Source organism: Rosa rugosa, chromosome 6 (assembly GCF_958449725.1).
Source record: "Rosa rugosa chromosome 6, drRosRugo1.1, whole genome shotgun sequence".
Taxonomy (NCBI): Eukaryota; Viridiplantae; Streptophyta; class Magnoliopsida; order Rosales; family Rosaceae; genus Rosa; species Rosa rugosa.
The window spans coordinates 40,148,886-40,170,633 of NC_084825.1; the positions used below are offsets into that span (position 1 = coordinate 40,148,886).

General features: G+C 36.2%; 1 protein-coding gene, 1 long non-coding RNA gene and 2 other non-coding genes across 7 annotated transcripts; 2 read left to right on the forward strand and 2 right to left on the reverse strand.

Moving 5' to 3' along the window:
- Positions 1-6,177: 6,177 nt before the first annotated feature.
- On the reverse strand, positions 6,178-8,383 carry LOC133717055 (uncharacterized). 4 transcript variants are annotated; one of them, XR_009849385.1, is made up of 4 exons: positions 8,147-8,383; positions 7,784-8,053; positions 6,908-6,980; positions 6,178-6,412 (listed from the first exon to the last, which is right to left on the reverse strand). It is a non-coding gene; the product is annotated as an uncharacterized LOC133717055 (long non-coding RNA). The 4 variants fall into 4 exon arrangements; XR_009849384.1 differs by having other exon boundaries at positions 6,645-6,980; XR_009849383.1 differs by having other exon boundaries at positions 6,178-6,972.
- A 9,196-nt stretch (positions 8,384-17,579) lies between these two features.
- LOC133717053 (myb-related protein 308-like) lies at positions 17,580-19,094 on the reverse strand. The gene is made up of 2 exons (XM_062143684.1): positions 18,816-19,094; positions 17,580-18,527 (listed from the first exon to the last, which is right to left on the reverse strand). Exons 1-2 carry the CDS (start codon positions 18,946-18,948, stop codon positions 17,803-17,805), a joined length of 858 nt encoding a protein of 285 aa, XP_061999668.1. The 5' UTR covers positions 18,949-19,094; the 3' UTR covers positions 17,580-17,802.
- Positions 19,095-20,666: 1,572 nt separating this feature from the next.
- LOC133719119 (small nucleolar RNA Z267) lies at positions 20,667-20,741 on the forward strand. Its single transcript, XR_009850847.1, has one exon. It is a non-coding gene; the product is annotated as a small nucleolar RNA Z267 (small nucleolar RNA).
- Positions 20,742-20,835: 94 nt separating this feature from the next.
- Positions 20,836-20,919, forward strand: LOC133719121 (small nucleolar RNA R44/J54/Z268 family). Its single transcript, XR_009850849.1, has one exon. It is a non-coding gene; the product is annotated as a small nucleolar RNA R44/J54/Z268 family (small nucleolar RNA).
- Positions 20,920-21,748: the final 829 nt, after the last annotated feature.

The following is a 21,748-nucleotide window of genomic DNA, read 5'->3' on the forward strand; positions in this document are numbered from 1 at the left end:
AGTTTTGAGTTCTATATAGGGTCCTTGACCCAAAGCACCAAAATAAGGAAAAATTATCCCACTTACCCCAGCAACAGATTTTTGTTCCCATATACCCAATTTAACAAGAAATGACCATTTTGCCCTCAAACCAATTAAAGAATTACAATCACTGCCATCAACATCAACCTCTCTCATCCCGATCTCTCTCTCTCTCTCTCTCTCTCTCTCTCCACCCTGCAAAGCCCCGACGCCAACTGCGCCTACTACCAGACCCGGGCCGCCCACCACGGCGTCGTCACCAGCGCCTGGCTCGCCCAGGCCCAGGCCGCCGTTGGAGCTCTGAATGCGCGTTCTAGATAGTTTAGGGAGCGGAGGAAGAGGAGGAGTCGAGGCCGGAGAGGCGTTCGCTGAAGCAAGGGGCGCAGAATCCAGTGATGGGTGTGGTGGGGTGACAGTGACAGGTGGAGTGGCGGTGGGGTTGGGCTTGGCGGTGTTGGGTTATGGCTGGTGGTGGTTATAAGGCGGTGAGGTTTAATATCTGAACTAATTTTCTCCTCGTCTCTTTGATCTGTGTCTCCATATCTGAAGCTCCATGCGCCAGTACGGGAGTTCCGTCTGGGCTTTGCTCCTGGTTGGGCTCAGAAGCCGTCGTTGAGTAAAATGGTTTTTTTGGGTGCCCAAATCATTTTTTTTCTTCATAAAATGGGGGCATAAAGGCTTAGAAGGAGAAAAAAAAAAGGTTCTATTGGAGGGTAATAAAGATCTATTGGGGGACAATAGACTTTTTGAATTGATATAATCTCTTCGTTTTTTTCTTTAATCAAAGTTTTAGCAAAAATGTCCATTTACCCAATTTTGAGCTACACTAACCCCATTTACCCACACATTTTATGAGATTGCCCACTTACCCAATACTTTATATATTTTGCCCTAATACCCAATTATGTATTTTTTTATTGTTTTTTATTTATTTTTAGGACAATTTTGCCCTCTCATTCTTTGTCACTTAGAGAGAGAAGTCATCGGAGACCTCGCGAGACTCCGGTGGCCGGTGGCCGGCCACATACTCCGATGATCGAAATCCGGCAACCGGGGATTCCGGCGTCCGATTTTATTGCCCCCTAATAATACCCAATGATCATATTATTGCCCCCCAATAAACATTTTATTGCCCCCCAATAATCATATTATTGCCTACCAATAAACATATTATTGCCCCTAATAATCATATTATTGACTCTCAATAATCATATTATTGTCCACCAATAAACATATTATTGCAAAACTATTCAATAATATGATTATTAGGGGAGAGAGGAGAGAGGAGAAATCACCACTCAAGTCTTCCATTATAATACATGAAATCTTATCCTCATATATATATGTGGACCAATTCCAGAAAAACACTTCCAGCAAAAATCCAATTCCCCAAAAACATGTCTCTAACCATTAAACTTCATGTCACCACCTCTCACCTCAACCCATAATGAAAAATGCTAAGCTGATGCTTGAAAGAATAGCCCAACAGCAAAAGCTAATTCATTCGAGCAGCGTCGTTAATATCCAATCTTCAGTTTCACTTTCCTCACCATATTTATCATATTATTCCAGGTCCTTGATTTCAGGTCGTTAATATTCAACCGCCTCCACCACCACGTTATCATCATCATATTTCTCCGCCACAGGCACGACGTGGCTTACGTCCAAGACAAGATCCTCTCTGCGCTTCACGACTTGATCTCCACAGCCGTCGTCGAACTGGACATTGATGTGCAACGGCTTGATATCGAAATTGAAGCAGTGGCTCCGAATCTCGGAATCGTCGTCGTCGACGTGGCCAAAAAGAACCAGACCGAGCAAGAAAAGCAACAAGCACCTGAAAAACGCTCGCCGCCGACTTGCCCCGGCTCTCCCTCGATTCGGACAAACCGAACCCGAATTCAAACCCGAACCCGTTTTTCTCCCTCACATTCTTTGGATGACCGAAAATTTTCGATCCAGATCTGCAGAGGAGTCGAGAGAGAGAGTCTCAGAGGAGTGTAGTTTGTTAATTAAAATGAGGGCAAAACTGTCATTGATGTTTAAATTGTGTAAATAGGATTAAAAACTTCTTAGTGGAGTAAGTGGGCAAAACCCCAAAGTTTTATTTGTCTAATTTTATGAAGATTAGTTCTCATTCCGGCGACTTATGAAATCTCCGACGACCTCTTTGGGGACCTCCAGCGAGGTTTTCAGAAAAGTTCGGTAGGCGGCGGCCGGTGACGGGAATCCGGCAACCTGTGACCGGATTCCGGCGAAAGTTGGCCGAAATCCAGCGACCGGTGACGGGGCTCCAGCGAAGTCTCCTTTGGGATCTCGCTCTTCCATTTTTTCTCTCGCTCTAAGTAACAAAGAGGTGAGGGTAAAATAGTCTAAAAAAAAATTTAATGGGGTATTAGGGAAGACTTCCTTAGAGTGTTTTGGGTAAGGAGAAATTAAAAATACTTAATAGGGTAAGTGGGAAAAAAAACCCCTAAAAATGGGGTAAATGGACAAAAACTCTTCTATATACTTCTAATTCCATCAGCCGCAAGATCGACTCTCCAATTTTTTACAAAAACCATTTCTAGTAAATTATCTTATTAGGTCCCAAATAATGAAATATTGAAATTACGTACGAATAGTAAACCTAAACAGTTAACCTCAGTTAAGTAGATTATATGATCCTACCAATCATAGTTTATATGTGCCTCTATACCTAGCTAGCTCGACCCCATGTGTGCCCCGAGGAGGATGGAACAAGCTTCACATCAAAACTGAACATCAAGATATTAGCTACTTACTAGCTAACCCTAATTAATAAGTGGACACCAATAAGTGGACACCTTCTAGGCTGGGAGGAAATCACCTGTCTCCGTTTGCCACTTTTCCCTATCTTTATTATGTCACATGCACAATATTTTGACGAGTGATGAGTATTGTTTTGATCTAATTTCTCTTAACTAATTAAGTATAAGTAAATGTGACAAATTCATTCATTGTGTGAGAGGTCAAAGATCGGACATTTGCAGATCTCCAAATAGTATGAGTTGATGAGAGAGAAGATGAACATGGCTGTGATCCCAGAAAAAAAAAAAAGTTAATCTCTAGTCTTTTGGTTGTTTTTGAAATAGAATGAAAACTAACAAGGTTAAGTTCTGATAGATGAAGGGACATGTGCTAAAATATTTTGCGTGAGACAGAATAGGAATAGGGAAAATGGAGGCAGGTGATCTCCTCCGTAGCTGGCTACGGTATAAGTCGGCGTTTATAAAGAAGAAGAAGAAGATAAGAAGATACACGTACACTCACTACAACAAAAAAGTCTTTTTAGCGACCAAGTTTTTTGCGAGGAATTTATTTTCCTCAATAAATGTCACTTTTTACGAGGAAGATTTCGATTCCTCACTAAATGTCATTAAGTTTTCTGCGAGAAACATATTTCCTCACTATACACCACTTTCTACGACGAATATTTTTGTTCATCACTAAAGGTGACCATAGTTTGGTCTCCTAAATCATCAAGTTAATAGCGAGGAAATATGAGACTAGGGTGAGGAATTTTTTCATCGCGAAAACGACATTCAACGAGGAAATAACGTTTTCGTCGTTATTAGTTTGGCCGAAAATTATGTAAAACCCGCCAAATTCAATGGCGACAAAATTATGGATTCCTCGCTAAAAGCCCGTATTTTATGATGAACTATTTCCTCGTGAAAAGAAGCAATTAGCGAGGAAATAACGATTTTGTCGTTATTAGTTTGGCGGAAAATTATATAAAACCCGCCAATTTCAATGGCGACAAAATTATGGTTTCCTCGCTAAAAGCCCATGTTTTACGATGAATTATTTCCTCGTGAAAAGAAACAATTAGAGAGGAAATAACGATTTCGTAGTTACTTGTTTGGCGGAAAATTATTTAAAACCCGCCAAATTCAATGGCGAAAAAATTATGGTTTCCTCGCTAAAACCCCGTGTTTTACGATGAACTATTTTCTTGTGAAAAGAAGCAATTAGCGAGAAAATAACGATTTCGTCGTTACTTGTTTGGCGGAAAATTATTTAAAACACGCCAAATTCAATGGCGAAAAAACTATGGTTTCCTCTCTAAAAGTCCATGTTTTGTGATGAACTATTTCCTTGTCAAAAGAAGCATTTAGCGAGGAAAATATACTTTCCCCATTATTAGTTTGGGAAAAAATTGTGTCAGGCTAGCCAAATTCAACGGCGACAAAACTATGGATTCCTAGTTAAAAGTTTGTGTTCTACAAAGAACCATTTCATTGTAAAAGAAAAAATAATTAGCGAGGAAAAAAAGATTTTGTCGTTATTAGTTTGGCGCAAAATTGTATAAGACCCGCCAAATTCAACGGCGACAAAATTAAGATTTCTTCGCTAAAAATCGGTCTTCTACGAGGGAATCATTTTCTCATCAAAAGAATCCATTAGCGAGGAAATAACACTTTTCTCACTATTAGTTTGGGGCGGGGGGGGGGGGGGGGGGGGAATTGTGTAAGACCCACCAAATTCAATGATGACAAAACTAAGAAGCCATTATCGAGGAAAATAATACTTTCCTCGTTATTAGTTTGGCGCAAAATTATATAAGAGACCCGCCAAATTTAATAGGGACGAATGTAAGAATTCCTCGCTAAAAGTCTTATTTCAGCGATGATTGATCTCTTCGCCCTTGATGCATTTAGCGAGGATCTAATTGTTTCATCGCTGTAGGTTTTGGTGGGAAAAAAAATTGGCGGTATTAAAAAAGAAAAAGAGCGGGTAGATTTTTTCTTTTGGTAGTAAAAAATAGTAGTAATTAAGATCGTAATAAAAAAAATAAAAAACATATAAAAGAGAACTAAGACGACAAAACCCTACTTGTTAGTTTCTTCTTATCAGCTCTCTCTGAAACTCTCCTCGTGGGTATGTATCTAAAATCTTGTTGTTGTTTTGTTTTGTTTGATTAATCATGGTTTGTTTTGTTGAATCCAATCTTGATATTATTTAGAATTGGATTAATTAAGTTCAATGTCAATGTATTTGTTTTTGAAGTTCTCCTTTTGGTTAATTGACATTGTTGTTTTCTTGTAGCCTAATTCTTCTTATGTAAGAATTTGTCATAGTTTGAAGATTGAGGAGTGATCCTTTTTATTTTTTCCGCGGCTTCATACCTTAATTTGTTGTATTCATATGCTAAATATAGATTCTTGGTTTGAATGATCTGATTCCTTTTAACTTCTCACGTGGTATTACTTTATGAACTTGTTTGGATTGTTTTCGTTTTGGTATGAGCCTTGGATTGATTTCGTTTTGGTATGATCTTGTTTATATATAGAAGTCTTTCGGGAAACTACTCATAGAACTCCTGGCTAACGCATATACTGTTTATTTGATGCTGCATCTCCCCCCACCCAACGCCTTAATGTGTTTTGTTTGGGTCGATCTGTTGGTGGTTTTTTTTTTCCCTTTTTTTTTTCGTTTTGCTTTCTGTTCCTTGTTGGGGTCTTTGCCCTTTTGTTTCTATTCTGTTGTTGTAATGCCGAAAAAAAAAAGAACTCCTGGCTGAATGAGTTTAGGTTTGGGTTTCATATATTCTAATTCTTTTTATATACTACATTCTATATGTTTGCTTTAGATTGGGGCTGTGTTTTTGGTTCAAGAAATCGTCTAGCTCTTACTATTTTGTGAAGCAGTAATCTTACTCTTGAATTTATTTCATGTACTGGAAGGTGTCCAAACTTAGACAGAAGTTAAGATTTGGAGAAGCCAATGACTTTTGCTACAACAATCGGGCTAAGTGATATTACAATGTCAACAAATATCCATGAGCCTACTATAGGTACGCATTGTATTATATTTGCTATAATTAGAGAACGAATTATTTGACTAACTAATTAAAATTTGTATTAAAGGTCCAGAAAGAGAAGTGCGACGAAAGACAAGACGACTGAATTATGAGAATTTGCATTCCCAGCTTAATGCTAAGATACCCATCACTTTGGTACAATATAATGGAAGGTGTAACGCCCCAAACTGCACCTCACCAGCTTGAACACCTCACAGTGCCGCGAGACCCCGAAACATAAACCGAAGGTTCGATTTACGTTCCAGAAACCCGCAAGGCATTTTATTAAATAATTTTTCGTAAACCGCACAGCGAAAACGTTTAAAATAATATTGAGGTGAAAACTTTAAAACTTTTAAATTCAAATGTTCGTCCAGGACTTAACGTTGCAAACAACCGAGGAATAAAGGACTTAGCATAAAACAAACAAATTGTGACAAGTTCCGAAAATACAATTTTAAGGAACAGGAATAAGATTGGAACTTAGAACCTGACTTCTATTGAAATATGCACACCCAGCTCCGTCCGCTCCAATCCCGTTCCCAGTGCACAGTACCTGCAACCACACTGTTGTAGGGGTGAGCTTTCGTCCTCGCTACTCAGTAGGGGCTTCACCCGACTAGGTTTGAAAACCGACACATAAGATAATAATTTGGGATCCCAATATGAAAAAGTTAAACCATTTCTTTAATTAACGACAAACTTTAAATATCTTTCGGACTCAAAATCCAATGCACGAAACTCAAAGAAATGCATAATACCTGATGGCCAGTCCCATGGACCAACTATACGGCCTTACCTCAAATAAAATCATCACCAGGTAAGCGTAGTGAGAGTGTCCACTTACGCCATATCACCTAGAAATAGTGCCACACCTCAATGGATGTCAGACACCATTTCGTCCATACGGCCCCTCCGGAGGTTTAGGGGATCGAAGCCCAAGGAATCGCTATGTTCCACTCACTCTCAAGCCATCAATAACCAAACCATGCAACTCAAATATGCATAAACATTTAATTCAAAACGGAAAACAACTAACCGAATGAGTCCCGAGTCCCCTACCTGGATTCCGATGCTTTAACCTTTTACGTTATCCGGAATTCACAAACCTTCCGTTCCTCGGGTAACTGGAGTCCTAGATTCCGACATAATTAATGTTAATAATCCGTCGAACAAATATTTAAAGCCAACCCTTCCTGGTTTAACCAGGATTGACCATGCTTTGACCAGAGTTGACCAATCACTACAAGTTCGATAACTATCCCAACTACCAAACATCTTACTTGAGATTTAGGATATCGACCAATAATATTAGGTGCACCCGAATTAACTAAGGTCACCCAATATATATATTAATTTATTTTCTTTACTTAACGATTGTGTCGCACAATAATTCGACGGAATTACTAAGGACACCCAATTAATTTTGACTCAATATGGGTGTACCTAATTTACTCAAATTTAACCCATAATTCAAACATACTTCAAACCACCAAACCTGCCCAACTCGATTAAACTAGGCAAAACATCACAGTTCATCCAATATGCCAAGGCAATGCTAACAAAACATAAACTTAATCATCCAAGTCCATTCAAATCAATACACGACAACCCATTCTGCCTATGCATTCAAACTTATAACCAGGATATCTCAATCTCAACCACAACACAACAATTCATTCAATTCAAAACACCACAACTCAATCGTAACAACAATACAATTTACTCGTTCATCACTAATCATCAATTTTCACAGGAACCTCATGTACCCACAATATCTATTCCACAATCCAGATCAATTTCTCAATATGCAACTCAACCAATGTAATCCAAGACTCAAACACCCGATCCACACATGCATTCGAACTTCAATTTCACTTCCAACACCATAATTCATCCAAACTGTCACAAGTACCACAGAGCAGACTTCGATTTTACCTTCAGTAGTCGACATGCAGGTGAGACCTCAGGGTGGAGAACACAGTTGCTGGAGATAGCCTAGTCGACGCCGAGTTGATCAACTCCGTCCAGCCTACTTTCGAAACTCGACCGGTGACGGAGTTCGACCTGATGGCCACTCAACCAGTAATTCTCGTACTTCAATACCTAAACAAGGTCTGCCTTCGTATACAGACGCATTCCAACCAGAAGCTAAGCCCAGAAGTTCCGGAAACGTCGCCGGAGTCGAAGAACACGGCGGAGCCGTGGCTACCCAGAAACGCAAAATTGTCAAAACTTGATTAAATCGAAAAACTAATTTTACTAGGGTGTTGAGCATGACGAGAGGATGGACTTTCATACCGAATGCGGCCCAAGCGGTGGCCGGAAATTGCAGAAACTCGCCGGCGCAGTCGCTGCTTCTCACTGTCGAGTCTCCCTCCTCGTCCGGTGCATGGGCGATCTGAGGATGTAGGGAGGTAGGCGACGCGGAGATGAAGCAGATGGTGGTCGTCCGTCAGCGATCGGTGGCGCGGCGGCCGGGTCTCCTTCTCGGGTCAGAGCTCCTAGCTCTCTCTCTCTCTCTCTCTCTCTCGTGTTTTCTACAACTAATCCCCATCCTTGGTCTGATCAAGGAATATAAAACCCCAACCTCAATTGAAATCAAGGGCTAGGATTAGGCAGTGGGTAGATCAACGGCTAGGATTGCACCGCAGAAAATCCTATTTCTTTAATTTATTTTCTAAAATTCCACCCCTTCATAAAATCGTTATAAATAGCTCGGGTATCCGAAAAATTCCACGAAAATTTCCTCGAACTCGTCGTGACGTGTACTTTATTACCCAACTCTGAAATTGAGGATTTCACATTATGAAAATTTCTGAAAATATTCTCGAGCACTTTGGCAATTGTCGAGATCGCGAAATAATTTCTCGTACGATCATCAATAAGTTCAACACATTTTTCCGGGGCTCAAGGCCCACAGGTCCATATGCAGAATTATTCTTGAATGATATTAGCTTAATAGTTCGAAACTTTGCACCTATGAATGTGGAAAAATGGAATGACATCGAATTAGCTGATGTGACTAAGATGATTGAATGAATAACTGTGAGATTGAAACCCGTTCTGTCAGGTATATTGTTAATGAAGTAGTTACATTCTGTTCTATGTATTTTCGTGAGATTGAAACCCGTTTCAATCAAGCAGAACGAAATGTTGATGTAGAACATGACCAAGTAGATGGTGATTTATTGGTGTTATCTCAAAAAGTTCGTCCATTTAGTGGAAAAGAATATATATTATTGGACCGGAAGGAAGTGGATAAAACTCATTGGTATGTGCTATACAACTGTGAGGAGGTGCAACCTTATCTCAAGTGAGTGTCTTTTGTGCATTTGTGTTTATTAGGTTCAATTTTTTAAAATCAAATTAGATAATTAATTGTCTAATTTACACATGTAGGGAACATGAAGATGAGTTGAGGCAAACAAGTAATGCCAACCTGTATAAAAGACAAGAAGAAGAGTTTCCTACTTGGTTTGAGAAACGAGTAAGTTATCCATGCTCAATTTTCAATAGGAATTTTGCATTATATTTTTATAAATATGCTAAATTTTGTTAATGTCATTCATCGTAAGCTTTATTCTCTGGCTTGTAAACCAGATTTACGTGTTCATACATACACTGGTTGTATTGTTGATGGAGTTTGATTTCATACAAAAGATCTTGACGATCATCGAACCACACAAAATAGTGGGGTATATGTTTCCGGAGTTTTCACTGGTGGAAGTCATGATTATTATGGTGTTTTGCTAAGTATTGTGAAGTTAACGTACTTAGATATGAATCAGGTCTTCTTATTTAAGTGTAAATGGTTCAACACCGACGAATCAAGTAGGGACGAAAGGAGGAGAATGATACGATATGATTATAATCTTACTAGCATTAATACAAGCACTACCTGGTATGATGATGAACCTTTTATACTTGCTACAGAAGCACAACAAGTATTTTATCTTGATGATTATAAGTTGGGTTCTCACTGGAAAGTCGTACAAAATGTGCAATTGAGACATGTGTGGGATGTTCCAGAGGTTGAGGATGCCAATGAAGAGGTAGATGAGGATGGTGTTGATCCTGTGGCAAATGATGTTTATCAACAAGATGAGTTTAATGATATTCAATGGTTTGTTCAAGAAGAGGGTCTTAAAACTCCTGAATTGCATTTGGACGATATTGAGCCGGAGGTTATTGCTTCAAATATTGTGAACAATGAATGGATGAACGATGGTAGGAGCGATAATTTCATAAGCAATGATATTGAAGAAGAAGAATATGATATTGAAGACGGTGATGAAGAAGAAATCATTTCAAGCGATGAGGATAGTGATTAGTTTATAATATAGCTTAATATTAATTTTTTGTTATTCATTTTTTTTTTATGGACTAAACCTTATTATAATGTGTGATGTTTTGGGATTGAGATTTATAATGACAAATTGTAGTGGTAATTATTCTATTTATATTTATTTGAGGTTTATTAATGCCTCTTTGGCTACTGCTTTTTTATCTATCGTTATAGATTTTTTTTTCTTTTTTGACAGAGAAGTTTGTTATTTCTTGATTTTGCATTTTTTATAATAGTAGTCCCAAGATGCGCCATTCCAATGTGTCTAACATCCAAAAGCCTACTACTGGTACGTATTGTATTTTGTTTTTTTATAAGTTTATAATTCATTTAGCTGATTGATTGATTAATAATTTAATTTAACATGTATGTATAACAACAGGTAATGCACCGAGTAAACGCTCTCGTGTGCAAACTACTGATCAGCCATGCCCAAATGGATCTCGTTCTACTTCAGGTAATTCTTCAATTTTTGTTTTGCTACAACAATATTTACAGAAAGTTAGATTTAACTTATTTATTTGACTCATATTGATTAATTTAACATGTGTGTGTAATAACAGGTAGTGCAATGAGTAAACGCTCTCGTGTGCAAACTACTAATCAGTCATGCGAAAATTATGTAGAAGACGGACTCAATTCTGCTATTGGTACCACTACAGAACGAACTACTACTGGTAAGTAGTATTGCAGTCTTCTTGAATTCAATTTTTATCACTTTAATTATTTATGTACTAAGAAGTATATATAGGGAAAAGAGAGCGGAATGCAATTTTGTTTTCATGAATTGCAAATTAGAAGGGTATACCTAAATTATATGTATAATGACAGGGGTCAGAATTAGTTCACGTCTTCAGCATCAAACTGCTAATGATCAGCTATTGATAAATGTTACAACTGAAGAGCAAAATGATAATGTGATGTCAGCCAGTAATCAAGACCCTCCTACAGGTATATACAATATTATATATATATTGTTATATTTTGAGAACTAAATATATTTGTGTACATTAATTAAGAATTATGTTAAAGGTCCAACAAAAAAGGTGCGGGGAAAGACAAGAGGAGTGAATGCAGATAAGGTGCTTTCTCAATTGAATGCTAAAATACCTGTCACTCTAATCGAACAAAATGATAGGCCTACATGCCCATATTCTGAAATGTTGGCCAATGAAATTGGTTTTACAGTTCGAAACCATGCCCCACTAAATGTGGAAAAATGGAAGAAGATTTCAAAAATTGAAGTGGATAAGTTGGTTAAAAGAATAACGGTGAGTGATGGTTTGTTTTTCTAAAATGTAAGTTTACATTGATTACTTTAATTAAATATTTTGTTTGACATGAAATTATTTATATGCAGAACAAGTTTGACATTGACATGTCTCTCCCTTGGGTAGAGAGACATGTAATTACAACATGTCAGACTGTATTTTGTAATTTTCGTTATAAGTCAAAGAAACATTTTGAGAAATTTTCAACAATCGAGGAAGCAATTGAAAACAAACATGATGATGTCAAGACTTAGGAAGAATGAGAGTTTCTCTGTGCTCGTTTTTCTTGTGAAAAGTTTCAGGTACAATATTGTTTATTTTTTTAACTATTTTTCAACACAGTTCACTTTTTTGTTATCTTAGTTTTCGTTTTTATTCAGATTCCAACTAACTGTTGGATATTTCATAATAATTTTCAGATTCGTTCAGAGAAGAATGCTATAAATAGGTCAAAGTTGACACATCACCACAAAGCTGGGTCAAAGTCATTTATGTCTCACCAAGAGCAAATTGTAAGATATTTATAAATTTTGTTAATAAATTTATAGCTTCAATATATATTTGTAGATGTTAAAAGAATATGTTTGAATGCAATAGGCAGCACAGACTAGAGAGATGCAAGATGCAATTGATCGCTTTGAAACAGAGTACAAAAGCACTAAAAAAGGTTGGGACTTGGGAGCAAAAGCAAAGTGGGTAAGTAACTTGTTAACGATACATACGTATGGACAAAAGTTCTATAATGTATATATGTTGACCATGACCATAGGTGAAATTAATATAAATTCCCTAAATATGATTAAATTGATCAGGTTGTAATTGAGAAATTGCATATCATATCTAACTGTATATATTTTTTATTGTAGGATGGAATGATTAAGATGCGAATTGAGACAACTCAACCTGATGGAACTCGGACAATGACAGATGATGAAATTTGTGCAAAAGTCCTCGGAGTCAAATCAGGCTACATCAAGGGTTGTAGTTTTGGCCCTAGACCTCCACCATTAAGGGTCTCTCATTCGTCGATAAATGAAATGTCTAAAAAGAACAAAGAGTTGCAAGAGCAGCTTCAAGAGACACAACACCTTGTAGGGACTCAACAACAAAAGATTGATGCACAAAATGAGGTGATCCAAAGATTGGAGGAGCAAGCCAAAAAGTTTGAGGAGTTCATGGCTAACTTTTCTAGGCAACATTCATCAAGTTAGTATCTTTATTAGAGAACTTAAACATGGAGAAATAATTTTTTAGATCATCTTGATTTTGTTATTGGTTTTAGACTATTTTTGTTACTCCTTATGTTAGGAAACACTTTGATTGTTACTTTGGTTTTATTATTATGAGATTTATTATTGGTTTGATTATTTCAATTTGTTTTAAATATTTTCATGTAATTTGGTAGAGAACAATCGGTGACAAAACCATATGTATTGTCAACATTTTCCTCGTAATAAGCAATCAATTGTAACGAAAAAGAATTTCCTCGCTATAGGCTATAGAATGTATAACGACGAAAATAAATTTCATCGCTATACAATACACAACTTATGACGACAAAAATAAATTTCCTCGTTAAAGATTATAATATGTACAACGATGAAAGTAAATTTCATCGCTATAGGTTATACAACTTACAACGACAAAAAGTAAATTTCATCGCTATAGAATATAGTATCTACCGCGATGAAAGTAAATTTTCTTGCTATAGACTATACAACCTATAACGACAAAAGTAAGATTCCTCGCTATAGACTATACAACCTACAAAGACAAAAGATAAATTTCCTCGCTATAGACTATACAACTTACAACGACAAAAGTAAATTTCCTTGCTATAGCAAATACAACCTACAACAACAAAAGTAAATTTCCTCACTATAAACCTTATAACCTATATCGACAAATGTAAAGTTCCTCGTCATTGAGTACCTTTGGCGAGGAATACACCATATAACATATATCGACAAATGTAAATTTCCTCGTCATTGAGTACTTTTGGCGAGGAATATTTTTTCAATTTTTTTATTATTTATAATTTCTAAATTATTTACATATCATTAGCGAGGAAATAATACTTTAGCGATAAAATTTATTTTATCGGGAAATATATTTAACGACTATTTTCTGGCCTTCAAAAATTTTTAGTGAGAAAAAAATATGAGTTTAGGCGAGGAAAAAAATTGTAGCTAAAGAATAAAGGCGAGAAAAAAATATATTCATCGCGAAAAAGGATTGGCAAGGAAATACTATTTTTCTCGCGGAAACTTTTCTTGACCACCCTACCGCGAGGAACTGGTGACAAAAATATTTTCCTCGCGAAAACACTACAGCGAGGAAATCGCAGTTTTCAGCGACAAATTTGTTCCTCGCAAATTAACATTTCTTGTAGTGACTAAGCAAATTACATAAACCAGATTTCAATAATTACGTACTCGACCTTTAACACGTGAATTCCAACTTTCATATAGTTTTCCCTCCGAATACGGAAGCACAATCATTTGGATTTTCAAAAAATATCGTTAATTATTTGTCATTAACTTACAAGTTACAAAGTAATCGATCATGAAAACAAAAAAGAAAATTTGTATGACGTGATTTGTATTGTTATCAAACTCGTATTGTACGTGCATCGACCCCATATGATAATGAGGTCGACCCCATATAAACTCGTACAGCCTTCTACTTACATCCGCCCCTGCAGAAGTGATCACTTAATCAGCAGATATAAAATAATGGAGGCGGCGTGGAAATAAGGGTGATAGAACATACTCAACAAAGAAGTCAAAGTGGGATCCTCACCCCAAGTCGTCACGACCGTTCATTTGATTTTGCACTATAAGAGTATAAGTTTTCATTTCAAGCTATGTAGTATGCCATGCTGCAAATCTATCTACCAATTTGGGAACAGAAGCTGGCCACGAGCTCATCTAACCATGAACGTCACTAATTTAAATAGTTGGACCATTGATTTTATAATAGTCGTTTGGTAAATGTTTTGTAATTTTTTATATAAGGCCGGTAATAGAAACAGAAAAAAAAAAGTTCATGATAGTGACTTTTAGCTATTCTTTCACAATGTAACTCATTCATCGTAGCTGATTTTTTTCAGCTTCGTATATATGGCCATTTAATACAATTACCTATCATTTCGGTTTTATGACTTTATCTTATAAATTATGTACTTTTAGTACAGTTAATTGAACAACTGCTTATTTAATATTTATTATATAAATAGTCATGACCTTAATAAATGAACAATACTAATTATTAAGGTCTGCTAGGTTTAAATTTGGACTAGGGCTTTGGCCCTTGATCCAATCCTATGTTTTTAGCTTTTGTCTAATTACAATTAGTTTTTTGTATTAGGAACCTAACAAGTCTAGTTTTGAACTTTGCCTATTACTATGTCTAGAGTTATCATAGTCAATAGGCTTGCTTTAATAAGTGAGCACTGAGTGTCTAATGAGTGGTCTAGTTTCTATGTACCGTGTGTTACCTCCACAACCTCTTGTCTATCTTTGAATGGTAGCGGAGGGGTATGTAATGGCCATTCTGGCTTGAGTAATACAATCATTGATGGATTGATTCAAAAAAAAATGAACAATACTAATTATTGAACTGTAAGACAGACTGAAATAGTCGTAAAGGATAAAGTTTGTAGAATAAATTTTTTTTTTGTTTTTGGTTGTTTGTAGAATAAAAAATTTGCAAACAAGCTTTTATCCTAACTAACTTATAAGTTATTAGCATGCATTTGATGTGGTTGATATTTCTTATCTAGAGTATTAGAGCGTTTTTTGTTAGTTGATGTCTAGTTGAATACAGTTATTTGATAAAGACTCATGATAGTATTTCATGATGTTCTCTAGATGCTTATTGTAATCAGTGGTTCAGGCTCAATGTCTCCCCTTTGTATTCGATAATTTCATTAATCAAGGCTTAAGGGCAGCTGCACCAGCATTTTTTTTTTAAATTTAATTAATAATATTATTATTATTTTATTATTTTTTAATTCTGGACAACAATTTAACTCCCCACCCCACCCCTAATGTCAGTGAGATTTGAACCCATGACCTCCACGGTGTTAATTAGACTAGTTAACCAGCAGGTCAGGGCTCACCGACTTGTAATTAAGTTAATTCGCTCATTTCATGCCTCATGAGTAAACTTATGTTAGAGGTAGTTTCTAGAAGATGTCACTTCATCTCATTTTCTAATTAAAAGAGTAGAAGGTGGAGAGAGTCAGAGAACTCTAATAATTTTCTAATAAGCGCTTAGGCAATCTAATGATTGACCTCCTTAATTTCTTTCCAAATTTTTTTTTTTTTTGATACGATTAATTTCTTTCCAAATTGTTTGGTTTGTTTCATAAATGAGGGAACTCACATAATTTGTCTATTGCAGAGAGGTGGCGGGGTCATGACAACTGCTTTTTGTTTTATGCCTGTATTGCATTTATAAGTGACATGACCTGAGATAAATTATAGTGTCCATTTTCACATCTTCGTGGAGAAGATTAAAGGAAGAAAGAGCAAATTTATGTAGGTGGGTCATGGAAGCCTTTTGGTTACATAATTATAATAGCCAATCTAGACCACATCTCGCGTTACATAAGGAGTTAATTTTATTTTACCTCCTTGATCTTTACATGTTAAATCATCTGTGATTCTGCACTTTTAATTTCATCACATGTACTCATGTGCTCTCAACTTTAATCAATCCAATAATTAATTTTTTTTGTCAAATACTTTTTAAATTGAAAATGTGGATCTAATTAGCTCTATGTGACTACAATTTTAAAATACATCACACAATAGTTGGCAACAAAGCCAAAAATTAAACAAAATTGATTGAAATTGGTAAGTACAAGAGCACCCATGATGAAATTAAAAGTGTAGAGACACGAATAATTTAAGGTATAAAGATTAGGGAGGTAAAATAAAATTTTCCCAAAATATGAACATATTTCTAAAGGGTTCATATATTTTCTAGACCACATTCTCTTATTGATAACATAAGCATATTCTCAAGGAATTCTAAAAATTATCTAGACTCCATTCTCTTGATGGTAACACAATCATGTTCCCATGTGAATAGCTTTCAAGTTCCTTTTATAAGATATCATGAGCTTTTCAACATGTCATGTGATAGGCCTGTTAGTTAGGCTGTGCCAGATAATAATATAACCGCATAAGGGCAAAATAATCAAGCATCACACTTCTAAATTTCTAATTGCGTCATGTGTTTTCTACATTTTCTATTAACAAAAATATACAGTACTATGACAAGTGTTTGATTGTTAATATGGAAGGAGTTATTTTTGTTACAAGTGAAGTCCAAGTCATATTTAAATATGCGAGTAACTTTTTTTTTTTAATAATGAGTCACTAATTATGAGGAAACACGTATCGTATGAAAATTGTACTTCTCAACTCAAAAGTAAAAAATGAAGTAATCAAACATGGATGACTCTCATGCATGCAACCTTATATTTCATAGGATTGGCTCTCATGATGGACAAATGAACTTGCATGTAGTTTTCAATGTTTTAAAAACTCTTACATGTTAGACTAAAAGACGATTGCTCATGTCAATTAGTAAAAACTGATTGACATAAGTTAACACATGGGTATGTGTGGAGAATTTAAGTATTTAACTTACCAGAACAATTTTACTTTTTTAGGCTTCATTTGGTTCGCGGAAGTAAGTATCGGAAAATAAAAATTGTTCTTTTCTTGCGTTTGAGATGCAAAAGGAAATGAAATACTTTTCTGAAGCAAAAGAAAATAGGGGGTAAATGGTTCATTCTATACTTCAAAGAATCACTTCCCCCTTTTTCTTTTCTTGCATTTATTACTCACATCACATTATTTTATTACATTAATTACAATTTTTTAACAACTTTCCTTTATATTATCAAACATTATAATGGAAAGTTCTTTGGAAATTTCATTTCACTTTCCATGGGAAAAATAATGGAATTACTTTACTTTCTGTGAACCAAACGATGACATAGAGTATATATATGACCGACTAACCAAAGATATAATTTGTGTCATTACAAATTTTAGGCATGGTAATTGAGTTAGTGATGAAACTAAGGAGCAACATGCAGACTAATAGGATTTGATTGTTAATAAATTGCCACCATCCATCATGATGGTTTCTATCATATACATTAGTAAAGCCCAATGTGACTACCACAGATTCACAAATTATTATTGATACATAAACAGAACCTTGACTAGAACTAGAAGGTAAGCACGTGAAGACCTAAGATTCAATTTCAAATACTAAACCCTTGCGCGCGAGAGAGAGATGACCCTTTATCTTATTCAGATCAACAGTGACTCAGCAAACGAGTCTAACTCAACTTGGCAGTTCTGATCTTGATCTGTCGTTTTCAGAAGGGCCTGCAGATATTCCTCGTAAATATTTTCCAAATTGTGGTCATCATCATCACCAGCTACAACATTAAGGATTATTCGAGACTGATCACACTCGAAATCCGACGACGACGAACCATCACCAACAGAGAAGACCACCCCACCCTCTTTGAAATCAGACCAAGGAATAATATTGTTAACATGATCCAGAACTTGATCCTGGCTAGAAGACACAGTAGTGCTAGCCGTGGTAAAGCTATCGTTTCTTGGTAGGTTAACAAAGGAAGTTACCCTGGTGGGTTTGGGGAGATGGACCTTAGGCTTTTCGGGCACTATGCGATCTTCAGTATTGTTCTTGTTCTTGGCTTTGTGGTTCTGCTTCTTCTTCCTCTTGTTTTCCTTGGGGGCAGGAGGCTGGGATAGTTTTTGGTGCGTGTTCGGGTCAGTTCCTTCGCTCATGAGCCTTTTGCTGAGATGGGTGTTCCAGTAGTTCTTGATCTCGTTATCGGTTCGACCCGGAAGTCTACCGGCGATGAGAGACCAGCGGTTTCCGAGAAGTGAATGCAGTCGGATAATCAGGTCATCTTCGTCTGGAGTAATGTTTCCTCTCTTGATATCTGGCCTTAGGTAGTTCATCCATCTTAGCCTGCAACTCTTCCCACACCTAAGGAGGCCTTCATGCACAAAAACACAAAAGTACGTACATAAGTCACCAACTTTATTTGGGTACAAGATAAGTCACCAACTTACAAGAACAAGAAAGTTCATCTGAGCATCAACAATTTGAAAATTAAAATTGAAAAGAAATTTCAATATTGATTTGCGGATGTAATGATCCAATTTCCTTTAAGACCAGGTAGCTCCCTCTTGCAGAGTATTGCCGATCCTTGATCTAATATCGCCTATTATTCCCTATCCAAGAAAAAAAAAAAAAATCAATTTTAAGCAATAACAATGTATACCGGCTTTTTTGGGCAAGGATCTCCAATGGCCTTCACCATGAGCTTCAATATACTTGGTGAGCAATGTGTCCTCTCTGGGAGTCCATGGACCTCTGTGCAAACCAACCTTTGAACAACAAGGAGCCCTTCCCATATCTCTCTCTCTCTTTCTGACGAATATGAAGCACCAGAGAAATATTAATCTCTCTCTCACTAAGAGAAAAGGAAGGAAGAGACGGATGCTCTCTGACTAGAGGCACAGAGAATTCTCAGACATGGTCCTCCCTTTTAATTGTTGGGAGCTAGCGTACGTCAGGGCCGGAAGAATTTATAAATCTCTACAGACTTCTTCTCTTTTTACCATTTAAAAAAAAAAAAAAGTTAAATAGTATCTACTTTCTCTAATAATTGATTTTAATTTGTTTGTGATCGTTGGATCTCCCAAGACATTTTGGAAACTACTCACGTCTTAGATATTAATGATTTAAACATGTTGTTAATTGTTTAGATTTTGGTAAACATGTGGCCCATAAATTATAATGAAATAAATATCCAGATGCTTTCGTTTGGCAAAATTATTACATTGATTTGCGCACGAACTCAACGACCCTTCCTCCTATCTGCCCTTCTGGTCCCTGCAGCATATTGAAAGCTTTAAGGAATACAGAGAGAAGAAAGCTTTTGTTCTGTTCTGGTAATTGTACGACAACAACACTGAATGCAGGAATGGACCCTTTTACACTAGCTCCCTACAGTACTAGATATATGATCGACATGTGTCCTCATATAAAAGACTAATAATAGATCAATCCTAACACATAGGAGTGAATGGATTTTTAAATTTTTTTTTTTTTGGAGGTGAGTGCTTACAATATATTTTTGTATATGCATCTATATAACTAGAAATTACCTTTACCAGAATACCAGATAATAGAAATTACATCCCCAGGTAATTTCTATTATCTGGTATTCTGGTAAAGGTAATTTCTAGTTATATGAAAAGCAAAATATGAAAAGCAATTTCAGCGGTCTGCGAATACTTCAGCAAGCCTTCACCTCAACATTAGTGGCTGTTGATATGATTGTATACTTATAGAAATTTAAATTGATTATGGTAATTTTGAAATTTTAGCCAACTTAAGCAAAAAAAAAAAAAAAAAAAATCCATGAAATGGACTCTAATTCAAACAGGACCAGCTTTATAATTCTGTGCTAACCTCTGCAGGCATCGTACTTTTTATTAATCTACTCTCTGTATTCCTACCCTCTTGACTCTCCCAATTTTTCATTTATGTTGGTTATTGTTTGTTTTTTTTAAATAATGTTTAGCTCAAAATTCTTTTGGCCGAATTGAGAGGTCGACAGACCTACGGTTCAAATGTCACTCTAGATTACGCGGGTGTGCCAACTCACAACCGATTGGCCAAACGAGGTCTTGATATGAGTTGCATCTCGATTTGACTTCTTCCAAACGACTGTGGTCCGAGGAAGTAACATTCTCGACCGCTAAGCTCTCTTGCCTTTGTTGGAAGGACTTTCAGCGTTTCACCAATGTTGCTTTTTTTGTGTGACTTTTTTGATATAAATGTAGAAAGTAAAGGTGCGTAAAATAAAGAGTGAAAAGTAAATAGAAAATTACATAGTAGCACACGACCAAAGATGTTAATACAGAAAACTCACTTTAAAAAAGATTTATACAAATAAGGATATGAGCTCAGACCTAAAAGTCAAATGATGCAAGCGTGACTCCCAATTTTAATGGAAAATGACCAAAATGCTCAAGTTTCATCACAATTTACGGGCATTGCCACTGACCTAGTATGACTTTGCCGATTTGTTTCCTCATTCTATTTGTATTCTCTTTTAGATTTGTCGATGCCTATGATGGTGTTAAATATACTTTGCAGATTAACTTCTATAAAAAAAACTTCAAATCTCAGGCAATAGGCTTTTGGATCTTTCTATTCTACACTTTTTGGTCTCTTTTATTTTTTGCTCACATCTGGGCTTTGATTTTTCTCTCTGATTGTTGGTGTTTTTGATTGCAAGTGATGAGAAAACAGAGGGACATTTGCACTCCACGGAGATTGATGACTTGTTCTAATGGGAATCTCTATGATGCTTTGAATTGCTCTTTACTTTCTTGTGTTCTCTTTTAATTTTTTATTTACTTTGATTTTCAATTTCCACCTTTCAGTACTTATGCAAAAATTGCAAGCTTCATTCAAAATTAATCAAAATTTTGAGTCTTTTTCAGTTTATGATTGTCTTCAACCCCAATGGGGACTTTTCTGATGCAGAGGTTTTGATGGTTTTCTTGTATCTCCATTGTGTTGTAATTCTTTATCCATTTCAGGTTTTGACAATAAAAATTCTTTTCTTCCTTGGTTCAATTTTGGGCTGCCATCATATCCTTCGTGAAGTAATTAAACAATCTACCATTTTCAGTGCTATTTTGATTCGTTCAGAAATAAATAATTCAGTTATGAACTTGTGCTATTTTCATATCCTCCTGCTACTGCTCCTGCACCTAATTTTCAATTTTTGAGATTGATAGGGTAAATTGGGATAAATGTGCCTACTTACCTGCCTGGTATTCGTATGTAACAGAGTATACATGTAACTATAGGTGAGTTAGTTTTTGTTCTATTTTAGAGGCAGAAGTGATTCTATTGTGTGTGCCTTTCTCTTGTTGATTCAGTTCTGCAACTTAGATACGTGACTAGTTATTGTTTGGTGAACCGAGTTTTATATGTTTTTATGCATCATTGTGCATGTCTACACCCAATATTCCATTGCTACTTCATTTGACAAACTAAATAATATTATTCAGCTTTTGTGTTTCAGCTGTCTCGGAAGGGGATCGATCCAGCTAAATCACGGGATGTTCTGGTCTGCTACTATCGCTATCGTTCTCGCTTATCTGTAAAACAAACGAAGGTCAGAGGGAAGAC